This window comes from Calonectris borealis, chromosome 8, assembly GCF_964195595.1.
Source record: "Calonectris borealis chromosome 8, bCalBor7.hap1.2, whole genome shotgun sequence".
In the NCBI taxonomy this organism is placed as follows: domain Eukaryota; kingdom Metazoa; phylum Chordata; class Aves; order Procellariiformes; family Procellariidae; genus Calonectris; species Calonectris borealis.
Genome location: NC_134319.1, coordinates 35,050,753 through 35,065,649, shown reverse-complemented (window position 1 = coordinate 35,065,649; position 14,897 = coordinate 35,050,753). Strand labels below are relative to the sequence as shown.

General features: G+C 35.8%; 1 protein-coding gene across 4 annotated transcripts in view; it reads right to left on the bottom strand.

Moving 5' to 3' along the window:
• Positions 1-14,897, bottom strand: part of ODR4 (odr-4 GPCR localization factor homolog) — a 48,468-nt gene that overhangs the window by 26,956 nt on the left and 6,615 nt on the right. For 2 of the 4 annotated variants that reach the window (XM_075156977.1, XM_075156978.1), the window contains exons 10-14: positions 13,941-14,069; positions 13,177-13,267; positions 11,365-11,550; positions 6,133-6,225; positions 3,701-4,911 (exon numbers count right to left, since the gene is read on the bottom strand). In XM_075156977.1, the coding sequence (XP_075013078.1) occupies positions 4,844-4,911; positions 6,133-6,225; positions 11,365-11,550; positions 13,177-13,267; positions 13,941-14,069 (567 nt within the window). In that variant the 3' untranslated portion in view covers positions 3,701-4,843. Of the gene's footprint in view, positions 1-485; positions 594-2,439; positions 2,623-3,700; positions 4,912-6,132; positions 6,226-11,062; positions 11,102-11,364; positions 11,551-13,176; positions 13,268-13,940; positions 14,070-14,897 lie in introns of those variants that run through there. The other 2 variants (XM_075156979.1, XM_075156976.1) reach the window with 2 other exon arrangements.

Sequence of the window (14,897 nt, the reverse complement as noted above, 5' to 3'; positions counted from 1 at the left end):
TGCTTATGTAATAACTCTGAATAAAGCTTAACAGCTCTCAAAACCTGCCATTGGAAGTGTGAAATATATTGGTAGTATATAACCTTAACCTTAAAAACATGAAATATTAGTAAGCACTCGTTAGACATTTACTAAACTCAAAGTTTTAAGTTTTGCTAAAGGGATGCTGCTGAGAACTACAATTTAACAATTCGTCTGAGAAGACGGCACAGGGTAAACTCACTATAAACCTTCCTCTCTCTCTCTGTAGGTGTAGAATATCCACATCCTCCAGTTCTGATACAAGACAGCTAAACATTAGAAACATTTCAATGACTTCTTTTGCACACTGGCAAAGCTGAAGGCTGAATTTTACTCTGAGGATAGAAATATCTGTATCTTACTCTGAGGACAGAAGTATCTCTATCTTAACTGCACACAATTTTGCTGATACATTTGATATTGTCAAAATGTTAAAGATTATTTTCAGTACTCATATGACTCACCATTTTTTATCTGATTTGATAGTTTCACATTTTGCTCACTTTGGAGTGGGAGCTTTCAGTTTTGCTTCAGGTCAGGATCCCACCACGGAAATGTCACCCTGCAAAATCCTGCACATGGACCAAGTAAGAATTCAGAATTGAGTGACCAGTATCAAGCAACCATTGCTGCAGTGATATAACCCACCCATTAAAAGCAGATTCTTATCACTGTTTTAAACACGTTTTTTCCCCCACTTTTCATTCACATGGAAAATTCACAGGAGTAGCTGAAAGTTACACTACTTTCCAACAGATCTATACAACAAAATAATTTTACTCAAAAAGATCTGGGAAATATAACCCTGCAAAACATTACTGAAGGAGTCATGAGATACCCTTTCAAACAAAACAATTTAAACAAAACTTATGCCTTGTTTTAAATAATGGCCAAAAAAAAAAAAATCTTTTTGGTTTGTCCCATTTTAGGGACGATCAAAATGCTACTGAATTTCTACTTTTAATATTGTTTTGCCATGGATTAATATTTTAACAGAGCACTAGAAACCTCGCCTCGTGTACACTAAGCAATACGAATGATGTTCCCTATCATCTCTTAACAATCTCCTTCAACCTGTAAGACAATTAATGATTTTATTCCACCAAGAATTGAGATAGCATCTTCCCAAAATGTTATGATTTCTGTTTTGTAAATTTCTGAATGCAAGACTGTCATAAGTTTTTCTGACGGAACTCCAGGTGGAATAAAGCTTTTCCCTTAGAGCAGTCCTTTTTCCCCTTGCTCTTCCATCACAAAAATAACCAGCTCCCTGAGTAATGGGACAATATTTGTCTTGTATTTTTTGACGATATGTTTTAAAGAAGAGGCATGAAAAATTTCTGTCCTCTACACACTCGAAAATCTCCATGTAATTGGTGGGAACTTAACATTTTTGAGAACTTTTCCTCTTTGTCAAACTTGGTTCAAAAGTTATTAGGCTGCACATCAGCAGCCTGATCACGTAAGCTTCATTTCTTTGAGAAACCAGGCTGAAAGCAAAAAAACCCTAACAAACAATAACGAGCACAGAAACTACATTTATAGCTAGTTGCAAGAAATAAGCTGATGCTCCAATTTAAGAGACAGATTAAGCATGCTTAAGCAGGATTTCCTTCAACCTGTAATATTAAAAAAAAAAAACAAAGAAAAAGAAAACACACATGTGACGCCAAGCCCCAACAGAAGCTCGTGACTAATGAAGTTGCAAATGAAGCTCTGATCACAGCAGTCATCCTTATTTCTGCAGGGGAAAAAAAAAACCCTCAATAACAAAAAGCAAGACTTGACTCAGACATCGTACTACTGTACGAAGATTCTTGAATAACAAAAAGTAAATGCTTCCATAAGCAGATGGGAGCAGCCTTACTGCCGCCCTCAGCTATGGTTACTCTTCCTTTTGACTCAAAGTGACTGAGACCCTGAGTGTCCTCAAATATTCTGAGGCAGACAAAAATGAAGGAGAAACTAAGAACAGAAGCTCTAGTAGATGCATGTCTGTTATTGGCATGCCAAATGCTACCCCTCAGATGCGAGGAATTACAAACCTCATTGTACAAGACCACTGAGGCTTTTTAAAACTACATTTTAAAACTACATAGCACAGAAAATAAGGTTTCTGTAAAATTATCCCATAATATCAATTTTAGAACTACACTTAGAAGAGCCAGATTTTCAGATGTGGAAGTCTCATCCGTTCCTCCAGACTTTTACATATTAAAATAAAAATATATCTGCGGTCATGGATATGAGTTAACAAAGCTCAATTTCAGTCATGATGGAGTTTTCACAAACTGAAAGCTTCCGAAGATTATAGAGGTAGCAGGAAAAGGATATACCTCTATGAAACCTGAGCAAAAGTAAAGCAGCAGTCAAGAAATAGACTTTTAAAAGGTTGCTTTCCTTTTTTCTTACACACACCTTTTCGTTTTTCTTAAAGAACCCATTTTCTTACGTTATCAATGGCTAGCAGTACAAAAAGGATGGGAAGCAAGACGACAATGAAATCCCCTCTTGGTTAGTGCTGTAATTCTTCGACAAGCAAGAACCTGCTTTCTTCTACATCCACTATTTCCTCATGGCAGGATGACGCGAAGGCTCAAGCTGTAGATACAAGTCAAATTACTCATTTTTTCTTTGACAGGGTTAAATTATTTTCTTATTGCACAGATGGTGGTTAAATGCAGTCTCTTGTATTAAAGCAGAAATCTCATTCAAACCAACTTCTTTCTTTGCCTTCTTCCAAAATCAAATTGGAAAATTAGACTCCCATAGATCCTTGATACCTAGTTAGTTATAAGATGAAGGATTAATTTGACAGTCTGTAATAACACCACAAAGAAAAGGATCATTTACTAAACATTGAATAAGCTTGCACGGGGGGAAGAAAACCAGAGTTCTTTCCTAGGGGTTCCATGGAATAACACCCCCAATCAAGCTCTACTTTTTACACTACCGGTGCTGAACAAGAACTATTGGCAGGGTGTTTCCTAACAATTTTCTTCTCTGGTGTAAGACATTTAGCATCTCAAATGTTGTATTTCACTTCTATGCGTGAGTTTCGAGTAACAGCCAACTACAGAATAACCATTTTGCATGTTACCTCCAAGAGCATACCCACCCCGCCCCCCAAAAAAAGAAAAATAACAAGGAAAAAACCAAAGGAAAAAAACCAAAGGAAAAAAACCAAAGGAAAAAAACCAAAGGAAAAAGAAAAAACAAAGGAAAAAGAAAAAAAGAAAAAAAAGAAAAAGAAAAAAAGAAAAAAGAAAAAGAAAAAAAAAGAGACAAAAGACAAACTTATTTCTTTTCATTACTCTCCTGCTCCTCCTTCTAATAGAGACTTTTGCAGAGCAATTTTTAAACCAACCATATTTTGAAGCACATTACAAAATTAATCTCATTTTCTGGATAGCGCTCAACCTCCCATGGCATCAACTGCTTCTGCATAATGCCATGTTGCCTATCGATTCCACCCATTTGCACAGAATAACATGCATCTATAAAACATGCAGCAGCTGAAAACAGTGCCTCCGTTACAACATTCACTTTCCTCTGAGAGGCCCTACTTGAGCAATACTGAGCACAACAGATCAACACTGTATTCCAAAATATAGTTACAATACTAAAAGCAGATCTTTCTCCAAACATGTAAAAACAGAATACACAGATGAGGCAATAGTATTTAAGACATCTTTCTCACAGTTGCCTTTTATTAAAAGCATTGATTATGCTTTAGAACCAAAGTGTTTATATTTTTTCTTAGCATTCCAGTGCCTTTATACAAAAAAGAAATTTGCAGTGGTATTAAAACGCCCTAAAATCTGGAAGTCTTTTCTACTGTAGTTCAGATCCAAGTAAACATCACATTTCATATACAAATTATCTTTATCAACCTTACTAGAATTCTTCCCTCCTTCCTCTCTCCTCATGGCAAGTAAACAGTAATGTTATCACCTAACTTTCCATTATGAGATATTCTGCTGGGTATGTTATCTGTTTATAGTCTAAAAATCCTGATTAGCAAACAATTTTGACAACTTGCACCTATCTACAAGATAATCCACAAGGGCTGCCTAGATGTAGCTGTTGCTAAAATAGTTAATATTCCAAGAGAACGATGATTGAATCAGAGCTGGACAGAGAAATTCCTCAAGAGTCACTGAGTAAAAGGTGGCATACACACATTTCAAAATTTCTATGCATTTTATTGATTTCTGAGTTCTCCAGGTCTTGAACTAAAGCATTTACATGCTGAATTGGTCTAGTCTTCGAACTACTAGAAACTACTTCTATACCTATTATGCTAGTTAACCAATATTACCTAAAACAATGCATATGGTGAAAAGTTGGCTTCATTAATTCTAGTATTTCCCCAATTAACTTTAATGAAATGAGATTTCTCTTAGCAAAGGAACCCTTAAAGCAAGACTTGTCATACCAGGTAACTATGTTAGTCTTACCAATAGCCTGAAAAACACCAGTAGTAGCATTTTGCATTAAAACAGCATGTAGGAAGAAAACTAAGGTTCTACATTTGTTTAAGGGATCTTTCTAGAAAATACTACTATCATTCATTTATACAGAGTGACAGGTTAGTTTCTTGTAAACTTGATTCACCTTCTACTTGGTATTGTAACCGCATGATTCTACTTGATATAGTAAGTGCATGCTGGAACAAGGTAACCGAACCTATCATTACAATTTATATGGCACATCTAACTGGTGATATTTAGGCAACAATTCTTAATTACTAATATATTAAATCCAGATGTTTCCATCTTGTAACTGGCCAATACTTCCATGAGGCTCCAGTTGCTTGAGTTTAATCACTGAAGTAATTGAAAGAGAAGATCGATGCAAAGACCGCGACAGCAGCTGCTATTACCATACCTAAAATAACAAAGGAAATGCATTCAGCGAGTGGCAAGGGCAGCACAGTCATCAGCAGCCAGGGTGTGTGGGGCAGGGTCAGGGTGAATGACAAGCAGGAGGAGAAACAGTAAGAGAAACCCCGAAAATTATCTACCTCTGCTAAGCCTAAATCTAAAGGCTACGATGTCAGATAATTAAATTATAAAAGCTCCACATGACATTTTTAATCAGAGCAGGATCCTTCCAGAAATCCAGCTGACTGCATACTTCTGTAGTACCTTAGCCATGTCCTGGCCCATAAAATAATGCACTGACTCTGCACTTCTGCTTAATTCTAAGAATCAGACCAGGAAAACTAACAAAAATGTTAAGCTTTAAGAAACAAAAGCTATTTATTAAGCTTTTTCTTTTCTGTGTGGCACTACATCTACTCTGTCAGTCTCTCTATAGCACAATAGTAATTTTCCTATTGATTAACATGCTTGTTACTGATGCAGTTGAGAAGATGACACACAAAAAAACCAAAACATCCAAGTGATGATTCAAGGGAAAACATTTTTACATCCAAAGCGAACACATATTTACTGCTACTACTCTTTAATCTTCCAGTTACCATGTTCTACTTCTAAGAATTAATAGAAAACAAAAGTTACTGTTTTGTTGACTAAAGAGTAACTGTATTTTAATATGAAAAGACAGTCAAAACTCACAGCAGAGAGAACTCTACTAAGTGCAGACAGATGTATGAGAGCTGGACAAAGAAGTATCATGGAGAAGTTGTATTTGAAAGAGGAGTTCTGTGGCTAGTGTTCCCTGAATTACTGAGGCTGACAATTAGCACCCAAGCCCATACGTATTTGTCAGCTTCGGAAGATTAGTGAGTCACTAGCCGATTTATGGATGCCTACTTGACAAAGCCATTCAACTGTGCTATTTTTTTTTTAAAGTACAGAATTATAGAAGTGGTGGCTCTCCAGAAAACAAATAAAGGTACATGAGCCTCTTCTATTGACTTGCAGGCTGAACAAATGCAAACACTGGTTTTGTTCCAACAGCGGGCTGTGGTTCTTTCTTTCTTCCCCAGAAACACCCTGCACTTACAACACTGAAACGGGGACTCATTTTAGGAAAGTATTGTATTAATCTCACCAGTTTATTAATAATGCTGTGGAAACTAACAGTATTGAAAGGGCCCATAGTTTCTGGCTTGCCATAGCAAAAATGAGGGAAGTAACGTACCCATATTTTGTTGAAGTTTCAACAGCAATGTCGCTTTTGTCAGTTGTTTCTGTTGTGTGTCATCCATGTTGTCAGTAACTGGACAAATATTAACTGCACGAAAATCAAGTGAGAAAGTAAATACCAGCGAAAAGCTAACAGTTGTGTTTTACAGTTGAATTAATGCAAAAGGCCAAGAACTTCATATCAACTTTATAAAGTACATTTATGGTAGAAAAAAACAGTTTATTGCAGTAGAAATGGTACAGTAGCAACAGCATAGTACTAAACTATTCTATATGGCTGGAAGAGAGAAAATAAAGAGACTCTTTGGGAAAGAGTTCCTCTTCCAAAACTCACTTTCCACACGCTGCTTCCAGAGTAACATATCCAACGCCCTTTACATAACCTAATTTGACTACTCCAGGAGGAAACCACCAAAATGAACCATTAAGCACCTTCCAAGATCAAAGTTTTCCCTTCAAAGCCATTTGTCCGGAGTTCAGGGTACATGCAAAACCCACTGCCACTAAAAGAGTGAGCCCAGCATCATTTCCCTACCCAACAGCTATAAATGCTTTTTTCCGAAGCACAGAAATTCCTTTTTGAAGATCCCCTAAAAATACACTTTCAGAGCAGGTATAGAGGACACATTCCCCTTTGGAACAATTACTAAATCCTTAGACTGCTCAGCCAGGATGTAAAAGAGCTCGACTATTTCCAGACTGATGGCATTCAAACTCATATCTATTTCCTTTCCAAAGATTTCCATAATCACTTGGCTATATCCAGCTTGTTAGAGAGGGGGATGAGAGAAGGAAGGGGATTAATCTCAAGTCCTGTAGTTGAATTTGTTCATTTGTCCCACACAGGGTGAGCATGCTTTGGACTATGCAGTTCAGTGATAAGGCTACTTGATGGTGGTGGGCCAAAGGTTTTCAATTTGCATTCCTGTTCCCAGGATAGTTTGCTAAGGCATCACTTGTCAAAAGTTCTGATCACAATTCAGTAGCTACTATTGCAGACACCTTCTGGATAAGTAAACAGTAAGAGAAAGTGTTTGTGCTATTGCAGGGAGACCTGGACGTCTTCAGAAAGAACAAAATGGGCATGCTGAGATAAGAAAAAAAGACTAAGAGATTGTTCTTGTTGAGAAGATGAAGAACAAAAACCCACAGCAGTACCAGATATCAAGTTTTAGCAGTCTAGAATACTAATCTAAATAAAAACAGACCTCCCGTTTGCAGAGTGGGGCTATCAATCACCTATAAATTACAAATTATATAGTTGAGCAATAAGGCACATCCCTTGTATGATTCATGTGAAAATGATTCATGGAAAAGTACTTTCTCTCTCGTATCATTAGCTATGGGGGAAATGTATAATCTAGATGTGTGATCAGAAAGGTTGTTTCTCTCATCTGAGTCATGTGCATGATTGTCTTCAAAATCTTAAGTCAAACTTGCACAAGATCTGTTGTTACACAAAAGCACTCAAGCTAGACATTTAGGACCTGTCTCTAGCCTTTTTTATCCCTGAATCCACTGACTTCGTACAGGATGTACCACAGCAGAGCAATTAATAACTGTCCGATATGAAACTTAACAGTATAGCAAGATGTATAGATATACACACACATACATATGGCATACATTAAGCATTAACATTGCTTTGAGATCTCTCTGCAAGCTGCACATACATGTAAAATAAAAATGCGACACAACATTTCAATGCAATGGGTGCTTTTTTGAAGAGAAATTATCACATCTCTCTGAAGCCCACTGGTCCACAATGAGGCCGTAGTTTCATCATTATTTTTTCTGTGCAAAGGAAAACACACCCTCATCTTCCTAAAATATGAGCAGAAATCTTCAACTAGAGTCGATGAATTATTAATTCTTGCAAGATAGCTTTTTAAGTACCTTAACTAGCACAGTAAGAGCACCACATTCTCTCCAAACTACTTAATCGAATTTTCAATTCCCTAAAATAACATATCACTTTCAGAGAAGCTGACCACGTTTCTCGGGTCACCTTTGAAGTCTAGATCCAGCAGGTTTCTTTCTGCTTTAGTTTCGATGAGCAAGTAGGATAGTTTGTGCCCTCTAACTTTATGTTTCTTTGCACCTTCATAAGAACTGTTGCAGTTTTCTGAAGGTAACTTTTGAAGCTGCACATCAAGGCAGCAATGCTCGCTTGCTCAGCGGGGAAAAAAAAAGATAGAGGAAAAAAGAAAAAAGAAAGAAGCACCCTTGAGCTATTTAGTTACCAAAGGCATTTATGCCATTAAGTTATGAAGACTTGCATTTGAAGCTGCTGTAGTATAAATCACACAAAGAGTCTTCAAAAGCAGATGCCTTCTAGTACCAATTATACGAATCCTTAACTCTTCATTAATTCTTCAATTTGCCAACAAAGATGAGGATGTGATTACCACTACTGAAGTCTTATTTATGTTTATCCACTCAGGGTATTTAACACACCACCACCACCCCCTGCACCAAGGAGGAGCAGGGATTTAGTAAAGCCAATCGTAAATGCAAAGCTTTCAATTGCTTGTATTAAAGCACTAAATACCTTTAAACTACAGTGTTAGAGCTATTTGTACCTCTCAATTATAAATAGGACAGTTTTCACTTTCTATTTTCCACGTAACAATTTTAAAGCTTGACCCAGTAGTAACCTCACTGGAGAGTTGTACAGGGAATCAAGAGAATAAAACTGTAGGAGACAGCAGCAGAGGCCGTACTAAGCAAGCACATAAAACTGACCTTCTCAAAATACCTTTATTTCCTATGTTTTGACTAGAAGCTGCTTAAAAATAAATCTTTTGGCTATACTGATTAGATCCTCTTCTTCTCAAGCGCATATTTTTAAGAGGGGAAAAAAAAAAAGAAATTATTTGAAAAGCCTGCTCATGTTCTTGAATTTTAAACAATCCTTTTTATCAGCGAACTTTCCCCAGAACTTCACTATGAATAGCATTTCCAGTTAATTCAAGGTTGGTGCCTAAGACCACAGGAATTTTGATACAAACAAAAAGGCTGATGTCAAAATTCACTACAAACCAATTTTTATACCATTACTGAACATTGACTATTACTAATAAACATAGCACTAAGCTTTGAGAAACAACAAATGCTACCCAAATTGGAACGATGCATTGAAAAAGCCTTTACACAGGGGAAATCCCAAACTCTCATTATGTCACAAAAACATGTTTACAGCAATACTTAGACACTTCATACCAAAGTACCAATAAAAATCAAATTGCAAAATTAATGCTTTTCTTACAATGTAAAACACTTTTCTTACACAGTTAACAGGTCTAATTAGGCGTTAATAAAAATGTATAGCTAACTGGTGATTTTAATAAACCACAAGTTAATTATGCCGTAACAATAATTATCAGAATCAAACAGCGTTGTGCTGATAGCATTCTTACTATCACTGCTATTAACAGAACTCGCTCTACGGACAAACTTTATGGCGTTCACTGGGACAAGGCCAGTCTCAGTTTTTTTCCAAAACGTTCTTCGTATGTTTTTCCCTTTCCTCTGCTATGCACTTACTGTAATTTACTTTCTTTTTAAAAAAAGAAAATAAATCCCACACACCTAACTCTACAACCAGCAAGCTACAAGAACACAGAAACTCATTTTGTGAGCTACCTGGACATCATTTTACACCTATTAATGGCATCAAATCTTTGTGATGCGTTGCTGTGAGTCTAATCGTGCTTTCTTCCTACCTCCAGATCACACATCCTTACATAAGCAATAAAGCTAAACTGAATCATCTTCTCTCCCTCCCACGCCTATCTCCACTGCCACAACAATATTCATTTGCTTCCCTAAGTTATACTAATTCCTTAAAGCTCACTAATAATTAGCTTTAAGATTATTAAAGATACTCTTATAATGCAAGAGATATTTTTATTGGTTTTCCTGTTTTTCTTGAGGTTCTTGAGCTGGGTGCATCTTTTACTTCTCAAGATAATGAGTCAGATTCGCTGCTAACAGATTTAGTTAAAAACTGGGAAAACTGATTAATTTAGAAAGACGTAACAATTTATGGTTAGCTCTGAAATTAAGAAACTCAAAAAAACCCCCAAGTAAACAAATAGGTCAAGTAGAATATCAGTAGGTACAGTTCACCCTACACAGCAAGCTCATGGCCACATTTTCCATTTTTTGTCCCTAAATACCAGCATCAAAAAATGTCCAAAGTTCTTATCTGAGAATTAGTGGTTTTTTTTTTTAATTTAAATTATAAAACTGTAACCTGTAGCTCATATTGACATTGATGGGGGCAAAAAGGGAAGAAAAGAAATCTCTTCCATAAGATCACAGGAAGTACTATTAGATGCATTTCAACTACAGGTTTGACTCCTACATTGAAATCAAAGCCGTATGGGGGAAAAAACTCAACAAGAAATGACATAAACCAGAAATATTCAGAAAAAGAAAGTCAGTAACTAGATTATAGCAAAATATCCGTATTAAAAGGAATATAACAGTCTCATCATCAGATCATAAACTTATAAGACATTCAGAAAATGAAAAGCTCTCTCAATTTTCTTCCCATTTCGGGTGAATCACAAAACTTCAGTTTTGGGCACTGCATTCGATACATAAATTAAAACACTCAGAAAAAAGAAGGGTACTTTGTATTTTTGAAAGAGTCAGGTTCTAGCATAAGAACTTCCTGAAAGACATATTAGACTACATACGTATTTTTTAATATTTAGTGAAAAAACAGTAATTTGACTAAAGCTCTCAACTTCTTATTCTAACTTACTCTAATAGTATAAGAACTACTCAGGTCTTAAACCAGCGAAGTTGAACTACTGAAAAAGTAACCAGAATATAAAGCTTTACAGGTTTTTCTTACAGTTTATTTACCAATATAGGATCATCCTTAATTCATGTGCAGAGTAATGTATGCAAACCTTGTTCAACTGAACGGTAGTTCATGAGCTGCAACCATGCTTGCAGTGAAAGAGCAAAATATTTGAGAGAAGACAGAAAGAGAGGTCTGTTACAAGTCAAACACAAAAACTGCAAGAACCCTTACCACTTTTCACAAATATATTTAAACTGTAATTGGACTGATATAAACCCTTAGAGCTTGATATGAAGTAAGCCAACTTTAAGTATATCCATATCTGGATAAAACTTGGCCTATACCATTAGTCAACATTTTCGTAATCCGTGATGCAGTCTATCCTGGTTCTCAGATAACTGTATTTACCTGTGTTAATTTCCTCTGCTATATGGATATCTTCAGCTTGCACAGATTGATCCAACATCTCAACAAAACGTTCCTGAATTTCTCCAGCGGCCTCATCACCAAACTTATAATCACTGAGCATCACGCTGGATCCAGCAACAGGGACAAACAGTCTTTGAGGTAAGACATGATATTCCCTCTCAAAACCTAAAAGAAAAGGGGGGAAAAATACCATCCAAATAAACGCCTTGCCAGTTATGATAAGATTCCTCATTAATCTCTGACCATAAGATAAAGCTATTGCAAAAGAACTCCTCAAGGTTTCCATGTAAAAATTCTGTTTTCAGGCATGGCTTGTTTAGTTGTTACTATTTTACGAAAGTTTTGGCTGCTATTATACTGATTTATGTTCTTACATTAGTCTCTCCAGAAATACCGGAAAGACCTCCAAAACAGACCATGAAATGCTAAACAGACCTTTTTTCATGTTTAGAATGACTAGCAAAAGAACTCTGGGAAAGACTGCAGATAAGAGCATACACAGAACAGCGTATGATTTCAACACCACAAAGGATTGCAAACACTTGGCTGCTTTATGCCTTACTTAAAGCCACAGAGTACGGCTGCCACCTAAAGAGGAAACTGAAAACTGCACGCAGTTGAAAACATCAAGTTTAAATCATGCAAGTTAAAGTTGGCCAACGCCAAAACGAACCACATTATCCTAAAGTAAATGGTAATTCTGGATATGAATCGTTTTTCCTTACACAATCAACCTGTTTCCATTTCTTTTCTATTTTTTCTAAGGTCATTAACAAAGATAGTATCTTTTAAAAGGCTTCCCTTTATGTAAGATCTTCAAATTGGTAAACAAAACAAAACAAAACAACACAAGAAGAAGAAGATAACTTGATACCATTGCACTGACCCAAAGAATGTTTAAAGAATCACCCAGCATGAGCTAGGAGATCTGGTCTCAGCATATACCCCCCTAGTTTTTAATATCATCACGATAGGAAGTTTTATTTTCATTAGATCAATTTGCATTGTGTTCTGGCCTCTGCATGGTGCTCTGTTAAATTCAAGCTAATGCAATTATTCATCATGCTGAAATAAGATCTACTTCTTTAAATGACACAAAGCTTCTAAAATAAGAGAGAAATAAGTTCAGGGGGCGGAGACAACACAGATGATATATTTGTATAGTTACTTAGAAAAAAAAATCAGGATACTTCTTCACATCATAATCACCACACACAATGCCATATTTAATTTAACAGAGATGAACTATCAAACTTCAGAGCTCATATCCACCAGCCTCTGTAACATAGGTGATGTAAGAACAGGGAAGGCCATGTCCAGCTGGTTCTTTGAATCCTAAGTTTTAGCATAGTTCAATATTAATAGGAATACCATAGAGTGGTATTTTTTTTAAAAAAAAAAAAAAACCATAGAGTGGTATTTTTAAAAAAAAAAAAAAAAAAGAAATTAAAAATGGGCAAGTTACAGTTAGAACTTCAGCCACACGAGTTTCAAGTGCAGAATTTTTAAAAATTACAAAATTTCAGATCAGTGAGAAAGAAACTGCAATTGCATTTTGTGGTCATGGGAACTGAACACAAACTTTGTGTGAAAGCTGTGATGCCAAAGAACACATCTGAACTTGACAAAAATTATCATGATTTAAGAAAAAGTCAAGGCTGCCAAAGAGAAGTTGTGCCATTTGCTTTTTATTCTGCTCTATCCATACTGGAATTTCAGCACACCAGCAGAATTTTCTACAAGAACCAAAATTCACTGCAAATGTAAGCTGTTTTTTCTCTGAATTCCTACTTTTTTTGTGAGGTCCTTCATTTATAATGAGATCTTCAAATAGTATTTCACAACGATCACTCAATGTGTTTATTATGTCTCTTTTCAAAGCCTGCAAGGACAAAGTGAAAACATCAGTAATATAAAAGCCATTTGCAAAGCTTTTGACTAGTAAGAAACAACAAAAGAAGTCCCTCATAGGTTTAACCCGTGTTGAAAGAATAGTTTTTCCAGAAAATAAAAACTCTAAATAGAACTAAAAAAAGTCCAATAAAGAGAAGCTCACATCAAAAGAATTAAAATCAAAAAAGAAAACAAAAACAAAAATGAAAAGCTGAGGAAAATTTTAGTATTGTTGGAGTAAGAACTGACAACTTCTAGACATTACTATTAAAAACCAAAAATAATTACAAGGCATTGACTCAGGAAAGGAAAAAAAAAAAAAAAAATCACTGAACAAATAAATCTGTATTTTCCCACTACACATACAAAAATATAGTCTGTTACTTTTTCTTAATTTTAAGAAATTAAGAAATTAATCACTTTGACAATTTGTGCAATGATTCATCAGAGAACAGAAGACATAACCTGTTAAAAGTGAAAAAGGAACTGAATCCATCACACATGCACACGGATGGTTTCTAAAACAATCCATATGTTCAAGGGGATGAACGATTTGACCCCAGTTTAGACCATGTCATTTTGGCAAAAAAAAAAAATCAGTGTGACAAATTTCAGGTATTTCAGAAAAAACATTTCCAATGAACTAACAACCTTTTCACTACCTGAACAGCTTCTTTAACTTTTGGCTTGTTGTTATGTATGTAGGCTCTGCATTTCACAGCACCTTTGAGATTTATGGAAGCACTGCAGACCTGAACTGTAGCTGTTGATCTATGACTTGAACCCTGGGACTGAAAAATAAACACATTTCAGTTTTACCTTGTTACCAAGGCACTTGCAGCATGAGTAACAAAAAACAGAACTAGGAAATTAATAGCATACCTTAAGACGTTTACATATAACCTGTTTTCACTCATAATTTCTATCTGTAAGGTGTTGGGTTTTTTTTAGTTTTGTTAGTTAAGACTGAAAATCTCTCTCCTATTCCATTATGTAAAATGTGTTTACTTTTCCAGACATTCCATTTCTTGCGATTTAAATATTTGTGTCTATAAGACTTCTAAAACTTTTCAGGTGGGTGCCTTGTGGCTAATACTAGTATTGCAATCTAGAAACCTTTTTAACGTTTTTTTTTTTTAAACAATGACGTTTGTATGTTTACTATATAGCAAGCATAACCTACGGTATCCTGAGAGTCATCCCATCAGTCAGTACTAAATTATAAATGTGGTCACATTTAAAACTGTATCAAACTGTTGCCTAGAAATATTCGCCCTAATTACCAAAACAATGAGTGTGCTGCATAAAGCACTCTAAGACAACACCTGGAAACACGGGCGTGCATAACTTACACGTGAACTGCATAAACTACTTCTGCCAAAATAAAAAGCTTTCCTTTCTCCGAGGCAATTAACCACTGGAACAATGTAACAACAAAAGAAGCTGAGATACTCATCAAGTCTTTAAAATGGCATTTTATACACTTCCAAAAGTTTTGCTAAACGTAATTTCAGAGAAACCAGGAACTACTTGACAAAACAGGATGGCCTGTGCTGTGCAAGAAGCCTACAAAACAATGCCTGGATACGTTTTGACTTTAGGACCTAGCCTGGGGCATC